The sequence below is a fragment of the Brassica rapa genome, chromosome A02 (assembly GCF_000309985.2).
Source record: "Brassica rapa cultivar Chiifu-401-42 chromosome A02, CAAS_Brap_v3.01, whole genome shotgun sequence".
In the NCBI taxonomy this organism is placed as follows: domain Eukaryota; kingdom Viridiplantae; phylum Streptophyta; class Magnoliopsida; order Brassicales; family Brassicaceae; genus Brassica; species Brassica rapa.
Genome location: NC_024796.2, coordinates 5,602,549 through 5,617,709, shown reverse-complemented (window position 1 = coordinate 5,617,709; position 15,161 = coordinate 5,602,549). Strand labels below are relative to the sequence as shown.

The 15,161-nt window shown below is 37.0% G+C and overlaps 2 protein-coding genes across 2 annotated transcripts; one reads left to right on the top strand and one right to left on the bottom strand.

The window, feature by feature from the left end:
- Window positions 1–1,493: 1,493 nt before the first annotated feature.
- On the top strand, window positions 1,494–6,586 carry LOC103851634 (uncharacterized protein At5g39865-like). The gene has a single exon (XM_033282972.1). The coding sequence runs from the start codon at window positions 5,258–5,260 to the stop codon at window positions 6,014–6,016; it is 759 nt and encodes a 252-aa protein (XP_033138863.1). The 5' UTR covers window positions 1,494–5,257; the 3' UTR covers window positions 6,017–6,586.
- Window positions 6,587–6,859: 273 nt separating this feature from the next.
- LOC103851633 (RING-H2 finger protein ATL63-like) lies at window positions 6,860–12,236 on the bottom strand. Its single transcript, XM_033284227.1, has 4 exons — window positions 12,230–12,236; window positions 7,561–12,175; window positions 7,334–7,452; window positions 6,860–7,245 (listed from the first exon to the last, which is right to left on the bottom strand). Exons 1-2 carry the CDS (start codon window positions 12,234–12,236, stop codon window positions 11,415–11,417), a joined length of 768 nt encoding a protein of 255 aa, XP_033140118.1. The 3' UTR covers window positions 6,860–7,245; window positions 7,334–7,452; window positions 7,561–11,414.
- Between the last annotated feature and the right edge of the window lie 2,925 nt (window positions 12,237–15,161).

Genomic DNA, 15,161 nt, shown 5'->3' with positions numbered 1-15,161 from the left:
GGAAATGAGAGATCTCGAGTAGCATTTACGCCATCTCGACTCATTTTGAGTCCATTATGTTTTAAACTTCAGAAGATGACACAAAATAGTATTAAAATTAACAAAATATTCAAATACTAGTAACAATTAACAAATGGCACATTCTTTGAAACTTTGTTCTAAGAAAAAAAAACACACGCAGGGAATTTAAGTTATATGCAAATCAAGCGTCTATGATATATCAACGACAATCAAATCAGGTCGATTAATGGAGAAAGATTACCCATTCCTTAATACTAGGTAATTATCCGCGCCTTGCGCGGGATGTGATGATTAGTTTTGTTATTTTAAATAAAAACACATTAAATATGTTTAATTTGGATATTGGTTCGGTTTTAAATGATTTTTTGGTTTATTCTGTTAGAATGTTTGATTTTTTAGTTTTTCGGTAAAAACCAAAAATTATTATTATTTATTTATTTTTATGTTATAAATTTTCGATAATCGTCATGTCGAACCAATGGTTTTATATTATAGTTTGTAAACGGATAATAGTTCAAGAAAAAGAAAAAAAAATTATTAAGACTAATCATTTCACTACAATTTGGTCGGTAGTGAAAGAAGCAATAAGAAAAAAATATTTCAACTTCAAAAAAAAAAAATAGATACTTCAGTTGTGGTAAATACTTATAAAGTGCGGTGCACATGTATGTGTATGTAAAAGTATATAAAAATAAATGACAAATATATAAATATATTGTTAATTAATATTAATGACATTTTTGTTATAAATAATACATGAAAGATAAAATTAAAATTAATTAAAAATTAAAAAGGCCTTGACATTAGTGAATTTTTTTCATATAAAAAATCAACTGTATCCGTAAATAGAGCTGGGCACATGTCGAATATCCGAGTATTTGAAGGCATTCATGTCTATTCAATCTTTAGCCACTTGGATAGTCGGTGACTATGATATCCGAAATGATTTAGAATTTTAAAGAATATCCGATTTGATCCGTAAATAAAAATTTTAAAATAATTGAAAAGTTTAATAATAATGTTTTATTACAAAAATAAAATATTATTTACCTTTTAAATTTTAATACCTAATAAAATAAATTTAACTCATAAAAATATTGTAAAACTTATATAAATTATAATATATATAACATGTATATATATATATAATTATGTACATATATGTGTATATATATGCATATAACAGATCGAATTTGATAATCACTCCTAAAAATATTGGTATTTGTGATTTGTTTTTTTTAATTGTATTTTAGTAATTGATGTGCTTCGTAGAGTTACGAATATCCATATTTTTTGGTTCAATTCAAAACGGATAACGAATTGAATCAAAAATTATAAATATTTTGCCCAACTTTATCGGTAAACAATAAAAATAATATATATATATATATATAGTTTAGCTTTTGGTTCGTTATTTGTTTTGATTCGAACCGAAAAATCTAAAGTTTTATTGGAACCATGCATATGAGTTTTATATTAAAAAAATACAAAGTATATAGTGTGAACACATTTATGAATATAGTGTGAACGCGTTAGCATATTTATTATCAAATCATTGTGAAGCTGCCACGTGTCTATTATAGTGTGAATGCATTTATTACAATGCTTCTCCTTTAATATATAAGGGATTACAAAAGACTTAAATACACACACATATTCAGTATTCACTAATGTATAGTCTTATTTTATTTTTAATTAATTTTATTTTTAGAATTTTATCCTTCATTTGTTTCTTTTTGCAACATATTTTAGCATAAACAGATAAATTAAAATTTTACTTTTAATAAAACCACTTGGTTAAAAAAGTAACTAAAAATAATTAATCATTGTTATGCTGAACAAATAGGACAAAAACTACACATTAACTTTTAATATTTTAATCAATTGTTTTAATAGTTTTGCACAGAAAGTTTTAAGACATCATACAAATTGAATAAAACTATATTCAAGACATCATACAAAAAAACCGGAGAGAGTATTATTTAATATTGATTAATAGTATCTTTATATATTTACCAACCGATTTTATATACTTTACATACACATACATGTGAACATTGGCGTGAGCATCTATATAACTAAATATTCACCACAACTGAAGTATCTAATTCTCTTAGAAGTTGAAATATTTTTTAATGCTTCTCTCACTATTGACCAAATTGTAATAAAATAATTTTTCTTAATAACTTTATTTTTCTTTTCTTTAACTATTATATGTTTAAAAACTATAATGCGAAACAATTGGTTCGACATTAGAACTATCTAAAATTCATGAAACCTAAAAATCAAACAAATAATAATAATTTTTGGTTATCACCGGAAAACCAAAACCATCAACAATTTGAATCAAACAAACCAAAATAAATATTAATTTAGAATTATAGTTATATTTTAAGAGATTAAAAACCAAAAAACTAACTTAATTAAAACTGAACAGATATTCAGATTAAACATATTTAATGTTTCCTTATTAAAAATAACAAAACTAATAATCACATTCTTGCGCGGATTATTACCTAGTATATATATGTGAGTATATATATGTGAGTCTGAATTAGTACACATCAAACAGAAAATTAATTAGAAATTTGTTCATTTTGCTAGATTTGTATTCAAGAACAGATGCATTAATTAATATCGTACGGTTAAATCAGCCCTGTAACAACAAAGAAATACCGTACGGTTTGTGAAAGAAATCAATCACTGGAACAGAAGGTACAACTCGGAGATCGTTAGATGTTCCAGCAACGTACATTCCGTGTGTCTCGATTTCTTCCCCTCTCCGGTCACTTGTGTTAAACGGATATAGACATAGAGTGAAGGAGTTTGTGTAGGTTTGGTTAATACCAAGCCTTAAATAGAGAAAATATCATTTCGATCATCATTATTACATTGTCTAGTATACGAATTACTAGACTTGTTAATTTTCACGGTACATTTTAGGTAGTGATAATGTTAGATATCTTATATACTATCAATTCAACTCATATCTGCTGTTGTCAACCTTAAACTGAAATGGACAGCTCTTGACAAAAAAAAAAAAGAAATGGACAATCTAGTTCTATGTTCTTGGCATCTTAGATCTAAAAAGTAACAAAGAGTTTTGGTAACAAGCAATTCGACTACCTTTTAGTATTAGTTGGAAAATATTCCAAATTTGGATTAGGTAGTGTGGTAGCTTTTCTAAGAAACTAATTATATTTTCACCGAGAAGCTGATAGGAACAAGTGAACTTAAAAAAAAAAAAAAAATTTGAAACACGATAGGAACAAGTGAACAACATATGGAATAGTAACAAAGAGTGAAAATGTTTTTTTCAAAATTAAAGGCAAGCCCAAAAATGCGAATATGGAATAGAGAGGGAAAATAAGACATGGATTTCACAAGTTTATGCTAAACTATACGAATTGGGTTGTTTCAGAGGCCGTCATATAGGAGAATCCATAGGCCCGACGCTACCATACGGTGTACATTGTACTAAACGCATACACACATATAATAATGTGAAAAAGATGCGGGAAGGAGAGACATTGTCATCTTTTAGCTTTCGTCAAAGTGGTGACACGTGAAGCTTGTCAGAATCCACTACTCCACGTGCCCTTTTAGTTGTACCCGTCTTCCGCTATCCATAATCATTGAGTTTATCAACTTTTGTTGTTGTGTGCGTCATAATATTGACATCAAAACCTGATTAAACAACAAAATTGACTTGTGAAAATAAAATTATCGTAGGGCTTTTTTTTTTTCCATCTGTATTTTATTAAACAGGCAAAAGTCATAAAAAAACCATACAAAGGCCCAATCCCTATAAGCCCAAAAACAAACGGGCCAAAGAAAACGAAAAAACACAAGGCCTACAGCCCACCTACGAAGTCGGGCAGGCCGACGAAAAAAAAAACAAAAAAAAAAAACACACTTTAAGACACGCATGTCGAAAAGAAGACCACGTGTCATCACCTCAACAACAAAGGATACACGCGTCACACGATAACACACCTCCACCGATCGCGGCCCGACCGCGAAGAAACTACCGGCGAGGACGAAATACGACCACGAAGTTCGCCGGAACACACCGGAATCAGAATCACACCACCAGATACAACCGAGACCTTGACCAGATCCACCGAAACCACCTCCAACGACAGTATTGGAACTGGATTCAGTTTCTCAAATGAACGCGTCGGAGAGAATCAATCGACCGGAGTCGAGATCTCATCCAAGCTCAGGCCCCCACCACCATGACGAAACCTTCACACACCTCGAGCACTCCCCGAGGAAACCAAACGACCAACCAATCTTGCGATACTTTAGCCGGCAATCACCACCGAAGACGAACTGAACGGCTCGAAAAAGAGCTCGTAACGCCATCAATGTTTCATCGCCGGATACAAACGCTGGATAGTTCCACCGAAGAAAGCGCGAACCACCGGAAGCACAGTCAGCTACACGCCATCGAGGAGACAGCCGTATACCGGAATCGATAAACACAACTCATGGAGAGAACCACCGCGACTCTCGATCTCAAAGTCTCAGAGAGAAAAGAGAGAGAGTCTACCATTCCCTTTTTCAAACCACGTGAAGAGCTTACTGTGAGGGAGATTTGTTTTATTAAAATACAGATGGAAAAAAAAAATTATCGTAGGGTTTCTGCATCAATAAATCTTTCGTACAATAACTTGTGAATAAAGAGTAAGAAAAGAGAATGAAAATATTATCATTTGACACTTGTTAAATTGTTAAAACCATCTGGATGGCATTGGTATTATCAAATTGTCTGGTCATCGTCGACCAAGAAAATATGGTCATCGCAAGCTGTCAAAGACGGTTTTCCCGAGCAGTTAGCACTGCACTGTCTATTTAAGATTCGATTTAAATGTTTAATAAAATACTTAACAAGGAGTAGTATATAACTTTGGCTGTACTTTTTGATAGTATGTTACAGTAATCATTTTGTTGGCTGGTCGCTCATCACGTTATTATTCCTCTTTACTCTTACTTCATTTGTTTTCTTCCACATCAACATGAATGAAGAAACGCATTAGACAGAATACAAACTATAATTAATAACACTAAATTCACCTGTTTTGTCATAACCAATTTTGTTTAAACTCACACAAGCAAAATGCTAACCAATCTTACAACCATTTTTAACTAGCAGTCTTCTCTCTCTCTCTCTCTCTGCAAATCCAAATTCACACAAGCCCTAAGTTATTTTCTCCGCCGTTCTACACCGTCAATGTGGCGGCCGTGGCGCAAATCGTCGGTTAAGACGCACAAAACATACTCTCCCACCGCCTCTTTCTCCTTCAAAGACGTCCACCACCTCTGCACAGACGACTCCTCTTCTCTCCCTTCTTCTCCCTCTCTTTCCAGAGTTCTTCACCGAGTCTGCACTGCCAACTTGATCCTCCGCTCCTGGCCAACTCCTCCCTCTAACCACCTCCTCCGCGCAGACTCCGAGCCTGTCACTCTACGGCGGAATCACGAACCAGATGTTATACGGATCTCCATCCCCGGCGCGGAGAGCAGCATCGTCGTCTACTTCACCAGCCTCCGCGTCGTTCGTCCCACGTTCGAGGACTGCCGAGCAGTCACGACGATCCTCCGCACCTTCCCCGTGCGAATCGACGAGCGAGATCTCTCAATGGACGCGTCTTACGCGGCGGAGCTGGAGCGGATCTTCTTCGGCGGTAAGAAAGATATTCCGAAGCTGCCGCGCGTGTTTATCGGCGGAAGGTACGTCGGGGGAGCGGAGGAGGTGATACAGCTTCACGAGACCGGAGAGCTGAAGAAGCTCGTACAAGAGTTGCCGAGGGTTGAGCGAGGGGTTTGTGAGATGTGCGGCGGTTATAGGTTCGTACCGTGCAACGACTGTCACGGTAGTCATAAGGTGTATACGGAGAAGTTAGGGTTTAGAACATGCTCGACGTGCAACGAGAATGGTCTCGTCAGGTGTTCGTCTTGTTCGTATTCGCGTCACAGGCCTAGTTCCTAGATTTTTTTTTTGTTATAATTCTATAGGGAAATTGGAATATTTAAAAATATTTGTTTTATCTGTTTTGGAAGTTTCCATATTTGTAAAGTTCGAAATGGGAAGTGGTAGCTTTCGGCTTGTCTTTAGATAGTTAGATTCGTGTTATATTAAGGGCCTGACTGGTTCAAACGCAGCGGTTGCGGTTGCGGCTGCGGGCGTTTGCAGATGCGGATGGTTGCAGGTTTTAGCTGTTTTAAGAGATTTGTACGACTGATTCTGGGGTTAGAAATTGGTGCGTTTGCGGGATACTTAGAGCATGATTATCCCATGATCCTTAAGCGGGTTTCTTTGTGATTATTTAATATTATAAATGTATTTAAGTGGGGTTAAAAACTCTAGTTAAGAAACTCTCATTTTGAGCGGTCTAATGGGAGTTTCTTAATTCGGAGTTCTTAAAAAAAATTATTTATTTTTAATAAAAAAATTATTTATTAAATATCTAAATAAAATATATAAAAAGATAATATTTAAAACATAGATTTAAAAAAATACATAATAACAAAGATTAGTACAATAATCGAAAATAATTCGAAAATAAAATCCAAGCTTGAATGGAAAAATTCTCAAAGGTAAATGAATGGAAAAATTCTCAAAAGTTTGATCAAAATGTTAATCAAAATTTTTATCAAGTGATCCCTCAAAAGTGTTTTGAGAAAAGAAACCGTGAGATATTTTTTTTTTATAAAACTTGTTTACAAGTCAAGGAAACTTGTTTATAAACTTGTTTAGATGGATAGACGACAAAAAAAAAATGAAACTTGTTTTCAAAAAAGAACTTTGAGAAGGAACTTGAGAGATGTGTGATGAATGAAGAAGAGTGTTGTGTTGTGAATAAAAGTTTGGTATACAAAGTTTATATAGACAAGACTACAAGAGTTCACAAGACTACAAGAGTTCACAAGTTTATATAGACACAAAGCTTTACAAGTCCTGACTGATGACTACAAGAGTTTGCAAGAATACAAATTACAAGAGTTAGTACGTAAGCATTGCACAAGTGATTACTACACAAGTTCGTGACTGATGACTAACGACTTTACACTCTTCTTGACCTGAAAAAAATGAGAACATGACACCCTCTTCTCTCGCTCAAAGTGACAAGCCATGTGACCACAAAGAGCTTTAGAAGAAGTGAAACCTTTACCACATTCTCTGCGAACTTCCTCTCTTTGAACTACTCCATCTTCTACCTTAAAGACAAAATATCAAACCACTATATAAGCACAGATCAGAAGAAGAAGAATGGGAAACTAGTGAGAACCCATTTATTTAAATTACCTCAAATTTTGGAAGAACACAATGAACTAGAGAATCATCAAGCTCAAAGCTTGATACTTTCTGACAGAGATCAGGTTTTGGGGAATGTAACAGTCCTCTCTTGTTAACAGGCAACAGAACTAGACCACATTCAAGGACGTATCAGTGTGTCAAAGATAATGAATCAGATTACCAACTAAACAATCATAACCCACGATGACAAATACAAATTGAACAATTGAAATTACCTCTCCTAGTATTGCAGGTCCTGGTAGCTTAATCCGATAAATGACCTGCAGGAACAAAAATATAAACTCAATTCTCCAAAACTAGAACAACGATGAATAATAAATTTTGACAAGAGCTGTGGAGAATCCATAGGTTTGGTCTGTGGATCAGCTTTGACAAGAGAAACCAAAAGTCACGAGCTTTTCATCACTTAAACAACTACAACAAACATCCAAATGCAGAATGCTCGGTATCAAATTTATATGAGAAAACTAATCTAAATATACAAAAAGGGACAACCTTTTATAAAAGAGACGAATCTGTATCCAAAAGAATTGAACTTTAAGGTGTGAAGGAGAGAGTGTTGGATTCGTGACTTTTCCAGTAAATGGGTTTTGGCTTCTCGTCTGATTCAGTGATCGAAGGAGCTGAACAAAACCCATCGTCGCTTTTTGAAGCTTTAACGAAAAGACCTTCGCAAAGGTAACGATAACAAATGAGGATACGGAGGAGACGTCGACTCAACCGAGAGAGTCGTCGGAGTCGTCGTCATGTGAAGGAGTAAACGAGAAGACACGAAACAACGAGAAAAGAAAAGAAAAGAAAGAAAAGAAAAGAAAAAGAAAAAAAATAAAAATTCTGTGTGGCTGACACGTGGTTCAAAAACCACGCTTAAAATCGGTAACCAAAGTGCCCCATTAAGGATCGATAACTACCCTTTATTTTTTTTTGGATTTAATTAAATCACCATTTTCCTTTAAGGACCCCTTTAAAAACCACCGATAATCATGGTCTTATGACTGGTTAGCTACCAAATACAACAGCGGTTAAATAATAAATTAACAATATTTACATTTTATATAATTATAAAAATATCAAAAATCATAATATTATAATAAATATGTAAATTATATTTTCAAAGTTATAGTTTTAAAATTTTAAAATTATAGAAAATATTTTTATTTTAAAATTTTATAATATTAATTGAAATATAATAGATATATTTTAGTATTTTTATAATTCCATTTTAAAAAATTTATTTTTATTTTTATTTTTGTATTTATATGGTTTTTAAAAAAAAGAAAAAAAAATTATCTTCCCGCAACCGCCCGCAACCGCAAACACTAACTGGAACCAGCTTTTGAATTGAAGAGGTTCGGAGCGGTTTGAAGCGATTTGTAGCGGTTTTTATGATTGTTTCGAAACGCTGTCAACCGCTACCAACCGCAAAAGCTGCGTTTGCGGGTGGTAGCAGAGAAACCAATCAAGCTCATGTGAACGTGATTAGCAGCTAACTTTTGTTTTTCTTTGAATATGATTATTTGCTGTCAAAGAGTAATGTAAGTGTTGTTTCTTTAAAAAATGTAAACTATATAGTAGATCCTAAAAAATGCGGTGTAAATGTCTAAATAGCTTAGATTTGTGTATTGTTGGTCAACAATAGTAGATGCTAATAGCACAAATAGCAACAACAAAGAAGAGAGAAAAAAAATCTTGCAAATGTAGGAACGATAAATAATTGTTAACAAAACACTCATTTCTGCAAAAATAGAAAAGAAAACATATAATTAGCTAAAATACAAAATTGCACTATTATTTTACAAAATAGCAGTTTCTTATTTACAACTAGACCTAATGACTGAATGATTCTGAAAGAGATAATATTCAAGAAAGAAAAAAAAAATGCAGAATGTGTGCCAGACCAAGAAGATTAAGAAAAGCCGATCAAGATTTAAATAGGCCTTAAGAAGAGCTTTTAGCCTAAATTACGGGCCGATACCAAAACTTTGGTCTAAAAAGAGTTTGATCAGGTCTTTGTTCTCTCAGTCTCATAAAAAAACAAATTCTTCTGCTATTAATGGACATCTCTGATGGTGCACAGAGTTTCAAGAATACAGCCAAAAATCTTTTTAGACCAAACATTCTCATTCGGTATGTTGTTGATATATTTGGTCAGACACACCCTCCCATAGCTATCTTGATATATCTAGTTTAAGCACTTGCATCAAAGCATCTCTATCAACACCCATAAACTCCTTATCTTCAGCTCTACTTCTTGAACATTTCCCTTCAATGCAACTACCTAGACACATACTTTCAAATAACACCAAAATGGGTTAATAGTTTCAGTGACACCTTCTTGAAGCATAGTGTTAGTCACAGGGCCCAATCATTCATTTTCATTATATACGCCTAGGAAGTTAAAATGTGTAAGACTTACAGGTTAAGACAGTTGGTTCAGGTTAATACGCTTAGCAACGTAATCACTAATTCTATCCATTTATTGCCTCTTTTTGGTTTTCCATTGCGTGACCACACTTTGTCTATATGCACATTATCTTTTACTGAGAGTGAATAGTTTAGCTTTAGGGGATGATTGGATTGAAGTAATGTGAGAAGTTTCAGGGTCATGTCTGAGAAATACAAAGAATGATAAAGAGTAAGCAATCAAAAAGTAGAGTTTCAGAAACAACCTCTCATCTCATTTGATGTGCAAATTTTACTTTGATTGAACTCTAAAATATCATTCATATTCCACTTGTCAGCTATATTAAAAGTAAAAGAGAGAGAGAGAGAGAGAGAGAGAGAGAGAGAGAGAGAGAGAGAGAGAGAGAGAGAGAGAGAGAGAGAGCAGCTTACCTTCGTTCTTCTTCTGATGACCGCCGCCGTCACCGGCGTTTTCTCACCGGAACCGCCAGACCCTCCAGAGCCACCAGACCTAACTTCAGCGTTTACTACCCCTTCCACTTTTGTTTGCGTCCCTGTCCTTACTTTCACCATTTCAGATCTAGATCTAAAAATTCAAACTTTTAGAGAGATAGATTTGAGCAGCCAGATCTTCAAAGAGACTTTTCTCCTAAAAGATGTTGGTTTGGTGATTCTTATTGTCGTGTTCATACGACCCCTTACTGCAGTAGACAGATTTGTCTCCATCACCTCTTATCATGAAGCTCACCCTTCTCTTGTTTTCACCATGTCCCCCACCACCGGATCTCGTTCACCGCCATCACTGGAACCATTAATCCTTCTACTGGACACATCCCTGCAGGTTATAGATTTGAAACTTTCTGTCTCTATCTTGCTTGCTTCGATGATGTCCTTTGAGTGTTCTCTCGTGCCTTGTTACGGTACGCTCGCCTCTGTGCGATTCTCTGCAGTATGCAGTCTAGTTTCTGGTTTCACTCCGTCAAATAATAGTTTAAGGTTGCTTCCTCATCGCTTGTGGCAGATTCGTAAGGAAACACTTGTTGTTTCTATCTTTTCAGTGTTTCTGGATTGTTTATCCTTTGTGAAGTATGATTGCCTCCCATATGTTCCATTCGGTTTGAGTGGTTCTGTTACAGGGAGTAGTGTGCCCAAGATTATGTATGCTTCCATGTTTGTTTTGCTCAAAGGCTCATCCATTTGGTGCTTTGTCGCCTCTGCTTGTGATGCCGAACTTCTGATTGTTAAAGCTGCTTCTGTTGTGGTTTCAATCTCGGGCGTTAGACCAGTACTTGTGCTCTCTAATTCCCAAAGCTTCATTTCACTTCTTAGCACGATTGGCGTTGAGTTTCGAGGACTACTCAGCGACATTATGTGTTGTTTATGTGTTATGTTTGCTCCTATCTTATGGTGTTATATCTCATTGTTTTGTTTTGCTATGGTAGCAGCATATGTTTTAGCCGGTTTGGCCTTGTTGTTTCTTGATGTAAACAATTTCTCCAGCTATGGAGACTAATGATTTATAAAGCTGTTGTTTGATCAAAAAAAAAATCATTCATATTCCATTTCCAAAACTGTGACAAGATTTATAAAAAAAAAATAGTAGTATATGTAATGAATACGAATCTTCCAACACCTTGCTACATTCCGATCTACTTCTACATCCTCTTCAACGAACTAGATGTTGATGACGTTGATCTCTGATCCCTCCCACGTTGATTTCCTCATCTAACACTTCAATTATAACCTCTCTTTCTCCGACTACGCCGTCAACTCCTGTCTTGAGATCATCGACGGAGACATTCTCTTCTCCGCCAGCTTGAAACAGTTGCAATCTGACCTCTACTTCTTCTGCTTCCACGCCATTAGCGGTCGGCTTGAGGTTGTCTTGATCTGAGACGGGGAGAACAGGGGATCGACAGAGAGGGCAAGTAGAATGAGAAGACAACCACATATCTATACACTCAACGTGAAACCCATGTCCGCAGATTCTCAACTTTCTTCCAAAATCTCCCACTTCCCATAAACCAAGACGTATCACACACTCCTCGTCCTTCTCTTCTTTCTCGTCAGCATCTTCGTAAACGAACAGAGGAATGGACGAAATCACTGAAGCATCCAAACCTTTGTCATCGCTTGTTGCATCAACAGAAACTCCACCGTAGAAACCTCCTAGTGGAATAGGAGTAATGATTGTTGTCCTTGTAACGGTTCTTCTTCTTCTACGACGGCGTTGAGCGGCGGAGAACTCTTGGTCGGAGTAGGAGTAGAAATGAAGAAGAAAGACTAAGAGGGCGAGTAAGAGAAGGAAGAGGAGAGCAGCTAAGATGACACTAGAGTTGTCCGAAGATACGATTTTCAGAAAGTTCGAGAGACTGCTTCCTACAGTCATTGAGCCTTCTTCTATAAGATTTGAGAGAGAACAGAATACTTTATTGAATGATCAAAGTACAATATATATAGGTACATGACAGAGGAATATACTTAGCATATACTAAGGATATATACAAAAGAGATAATCCTAGATTTGAGGTTATCGTATAAGTCAAGTATATCCAATACGCTCCCTCAAGACAGACGGCGATTTACAAGTCCGATCTTGATAAACATAGACTCAAACCGACGACGAGGTAGTGGTTTGGTCAGAGCATCTGCCAACTGATCAGCAGAGCAGACATGTGTAACTCGTAGGTTCTTGGCCTGAACTTGATTGCGAACAAAATGATAGTCAAGAGCCAAGTGCTTCATGCGAGTGTGAAAGACAGGATTTGCGGCAAGATATGTGGCACCAATATTATCGCAAAAGACCGTTGGAGTGGCAGGAATGGGTACTCCAATCTCAAAAAGGAGTGAGGAGACCCAACTAACTTCCGCAGCAGTGTTTGCAACAGACCGATACTCGGCCTCAGTGGACGATCTGGAGACACTCGTTTGCTTCTTGGCGGACCAGGAAATGGGATGCTGTCCAAGAAAAACAACATACGCTCCGGTAGAAGTGTAGTCATCACGGTTCCCAGCCCAATCAGCATCAGAAAACGCATGGAGAGACAGTGAGTTGGGGCGTTTGAAAAAGAGACCAGTAGTGATGGTGCCAGCAAGATACCGAAGAACTCGTTTTGCTGCTTCCCAATGTGTTGTTGTGGGTTTATGAATGAACTGGGAGAGCTTGCTGACCGCAAACGATATATCTGGTCTAGTGAGAGAGAGATACTGAAGGCCGCCAATCACTGTTCGATACTCATTTCCATCCGGTAGTAGCGTTCCATCATTGAGAGTCAGAGACGACGTAGAGCACATAGGTGTTGCAGTAGGCTTTGCTGCAGTCATGCGAGTGCGATGAAGAAGGTCAGAGATGTACTTCCTTTGTGAAAGAACAACACCAGCAGTAGAGCGCATGACTTCGATGCCAAGAAAGTAAGCAAGGTCGCCAAGGTCTTTGAGTGCAAAACGTTTTGCAAGAAGATCAATGAACGACTTGACTGCAGTTGTTGAGCTCCCCGTGATGATTATGTCATCGACATACACAAGCAAGTACATGATGACCGTCTTGTCTTTGAAGAAAAAGAGAGAGGCATCAGCAAGAGAGTTGCGGAATCCAGATTGTAAGAGGAACCGTTTGAGCTCATTGTACCAAGAACGTGGAGCTTGCTTGAGGCCATAGATTGGTTTCTTGAGCTTACAGACAAAGTTGGGACGATCTTTGTCGATGAAACCTGGAGGCTGCTGCATATAGACATCCTCATCAAGAGTTCCTTGAAGAAAGGCATTGTTGATGTCAAGTTGGCGAAGTGGCCAATCCCAAGTAGTGGCAACACTAATAATGAGACGAATCGTTGGAGCTTTCACAACAGGGCTGAACGTTTCATGGAAGTCAATGCCGGGTCTTTGAGTGTAACCTTTAGCAACCAAGCGAGACTTGCGTTTGTCAACAGTTCCATCTGGTAAGAACTTGGTGCGGAAGAGCCATTTGCAGCCGACAACGTTTTGTTCAGTCGAAGGTGGGTCTAGATCAAATGTATCAGTGCGTATGAAGTTGTTAAACTCCGCACTGACTGAGTCACGCCATAGTGGGTCAGAGAGCGCCTGAGAGATTGTGTGAGGATCCAGACTCGCAAGCACCAGATGAGCTGAGTACGAGTACTTTGGATTCGTTTTGACGATTTGATTCTTCCCCCGAGTAACCATTTGATGGTTATTGACTGATTCGCGATTTTGTGGTGACATAGGAGGCTCAGAGGAGGCCAATGTTGTTGATGATGATGCATTTTGAGCCGTTGTTGTTGTAGGAGTGATTGTTGTTGAAGGTACTCCAGACTGGTCCATTGTGGCTGATGTTGTGTTCGTTGGCAAAGGGTCCGAGCACGGGAGCACAACCGCTGTAGGAGCTGTTGTAGGAGGAGCTGTGAGTGACCTGCAATCAGTATCTAGTGGAGTCACTGTCGGAACCCAAGAGGGTTCAGACTCGTCCTGGTGAGCAGAGGGAGATGATGACAGCGGAAAAGGGAAATTATTTTCACAGAATTCAACATGTCGTGAGATGTAGAGACGAGATGTTGGTAAATGAAGACATAGATAAGCAGACTGGGTTAGAGAATACCCGAGAAAGATACAAGGGAGCGAGCGCGGATCGAGTTTATGAGAGGTGTAAGGACGAAGCCACGGGTAGCATAAGCAACCAAACACCAACATGTCGTGAGATGTAGAGACGAGATGTTGGTAAATGAAGACATAGATAAGCAGACTGGGTTAGAGAATACCCGAGAAAGATACAAGGGAGCGAGCGCGGATCGAGTTTATGAGAGGTGTAAGGACGAAGCCACGGGTAGCATAAGCAACCAAACACTCGGAGTTTGGAGTAGTGCGGTTCCATTTTGAATAGTTGTGAGTATGGTGACGCCATGGAGAGTGTTCCAATATCTTCTTCTTCTTCTTTTCTCTTGGATGATCAACTGATCATGATTTCTTTATTGGTTGGACTGTTTATGTATGTATATGTCTGTGTAGATTGAAGTGTATAGGGAAAATCAAAACAACATTAAAATGCCATAAAAGATGCGATTTATGTATTGACAATTAAAAAAAAGAAATATCATTTGTTTGCATACACAACCCATATAATCAGGAAATTTGTTCAAGAATATACAAAACCCACACCTATTATCATTAATACAAAATATTCTCAATACATTAAAAAAAGAAATCTTACAAAGGGGACACGAAATACTAATAGAAGCAAAGTTGGTGATGGAGTTCACATGAAAGTTAGCGTAGAAAAGAAAGTAAGTAGGGAGCAATGGGGAAGATTTTACGTGAACATAAAGCAAGAGAACAAGACGAGGAACGCTATGCAACTTAAAGATCTTTGTTTTTTTCAAAAAAAAAAACTTAAAGATCTTTACACATTTCTCTATTAACC

Bases quoted from the DNA above. Each gene is read 5' to 3' on its own strand.
- LOC103851634 (XM_033282972.1), top strand. From the start codon at position 5,258: ATGTGGCGGCCGTGGCGCAAATCGTCGGTTAAGACGCACAAAACATAC.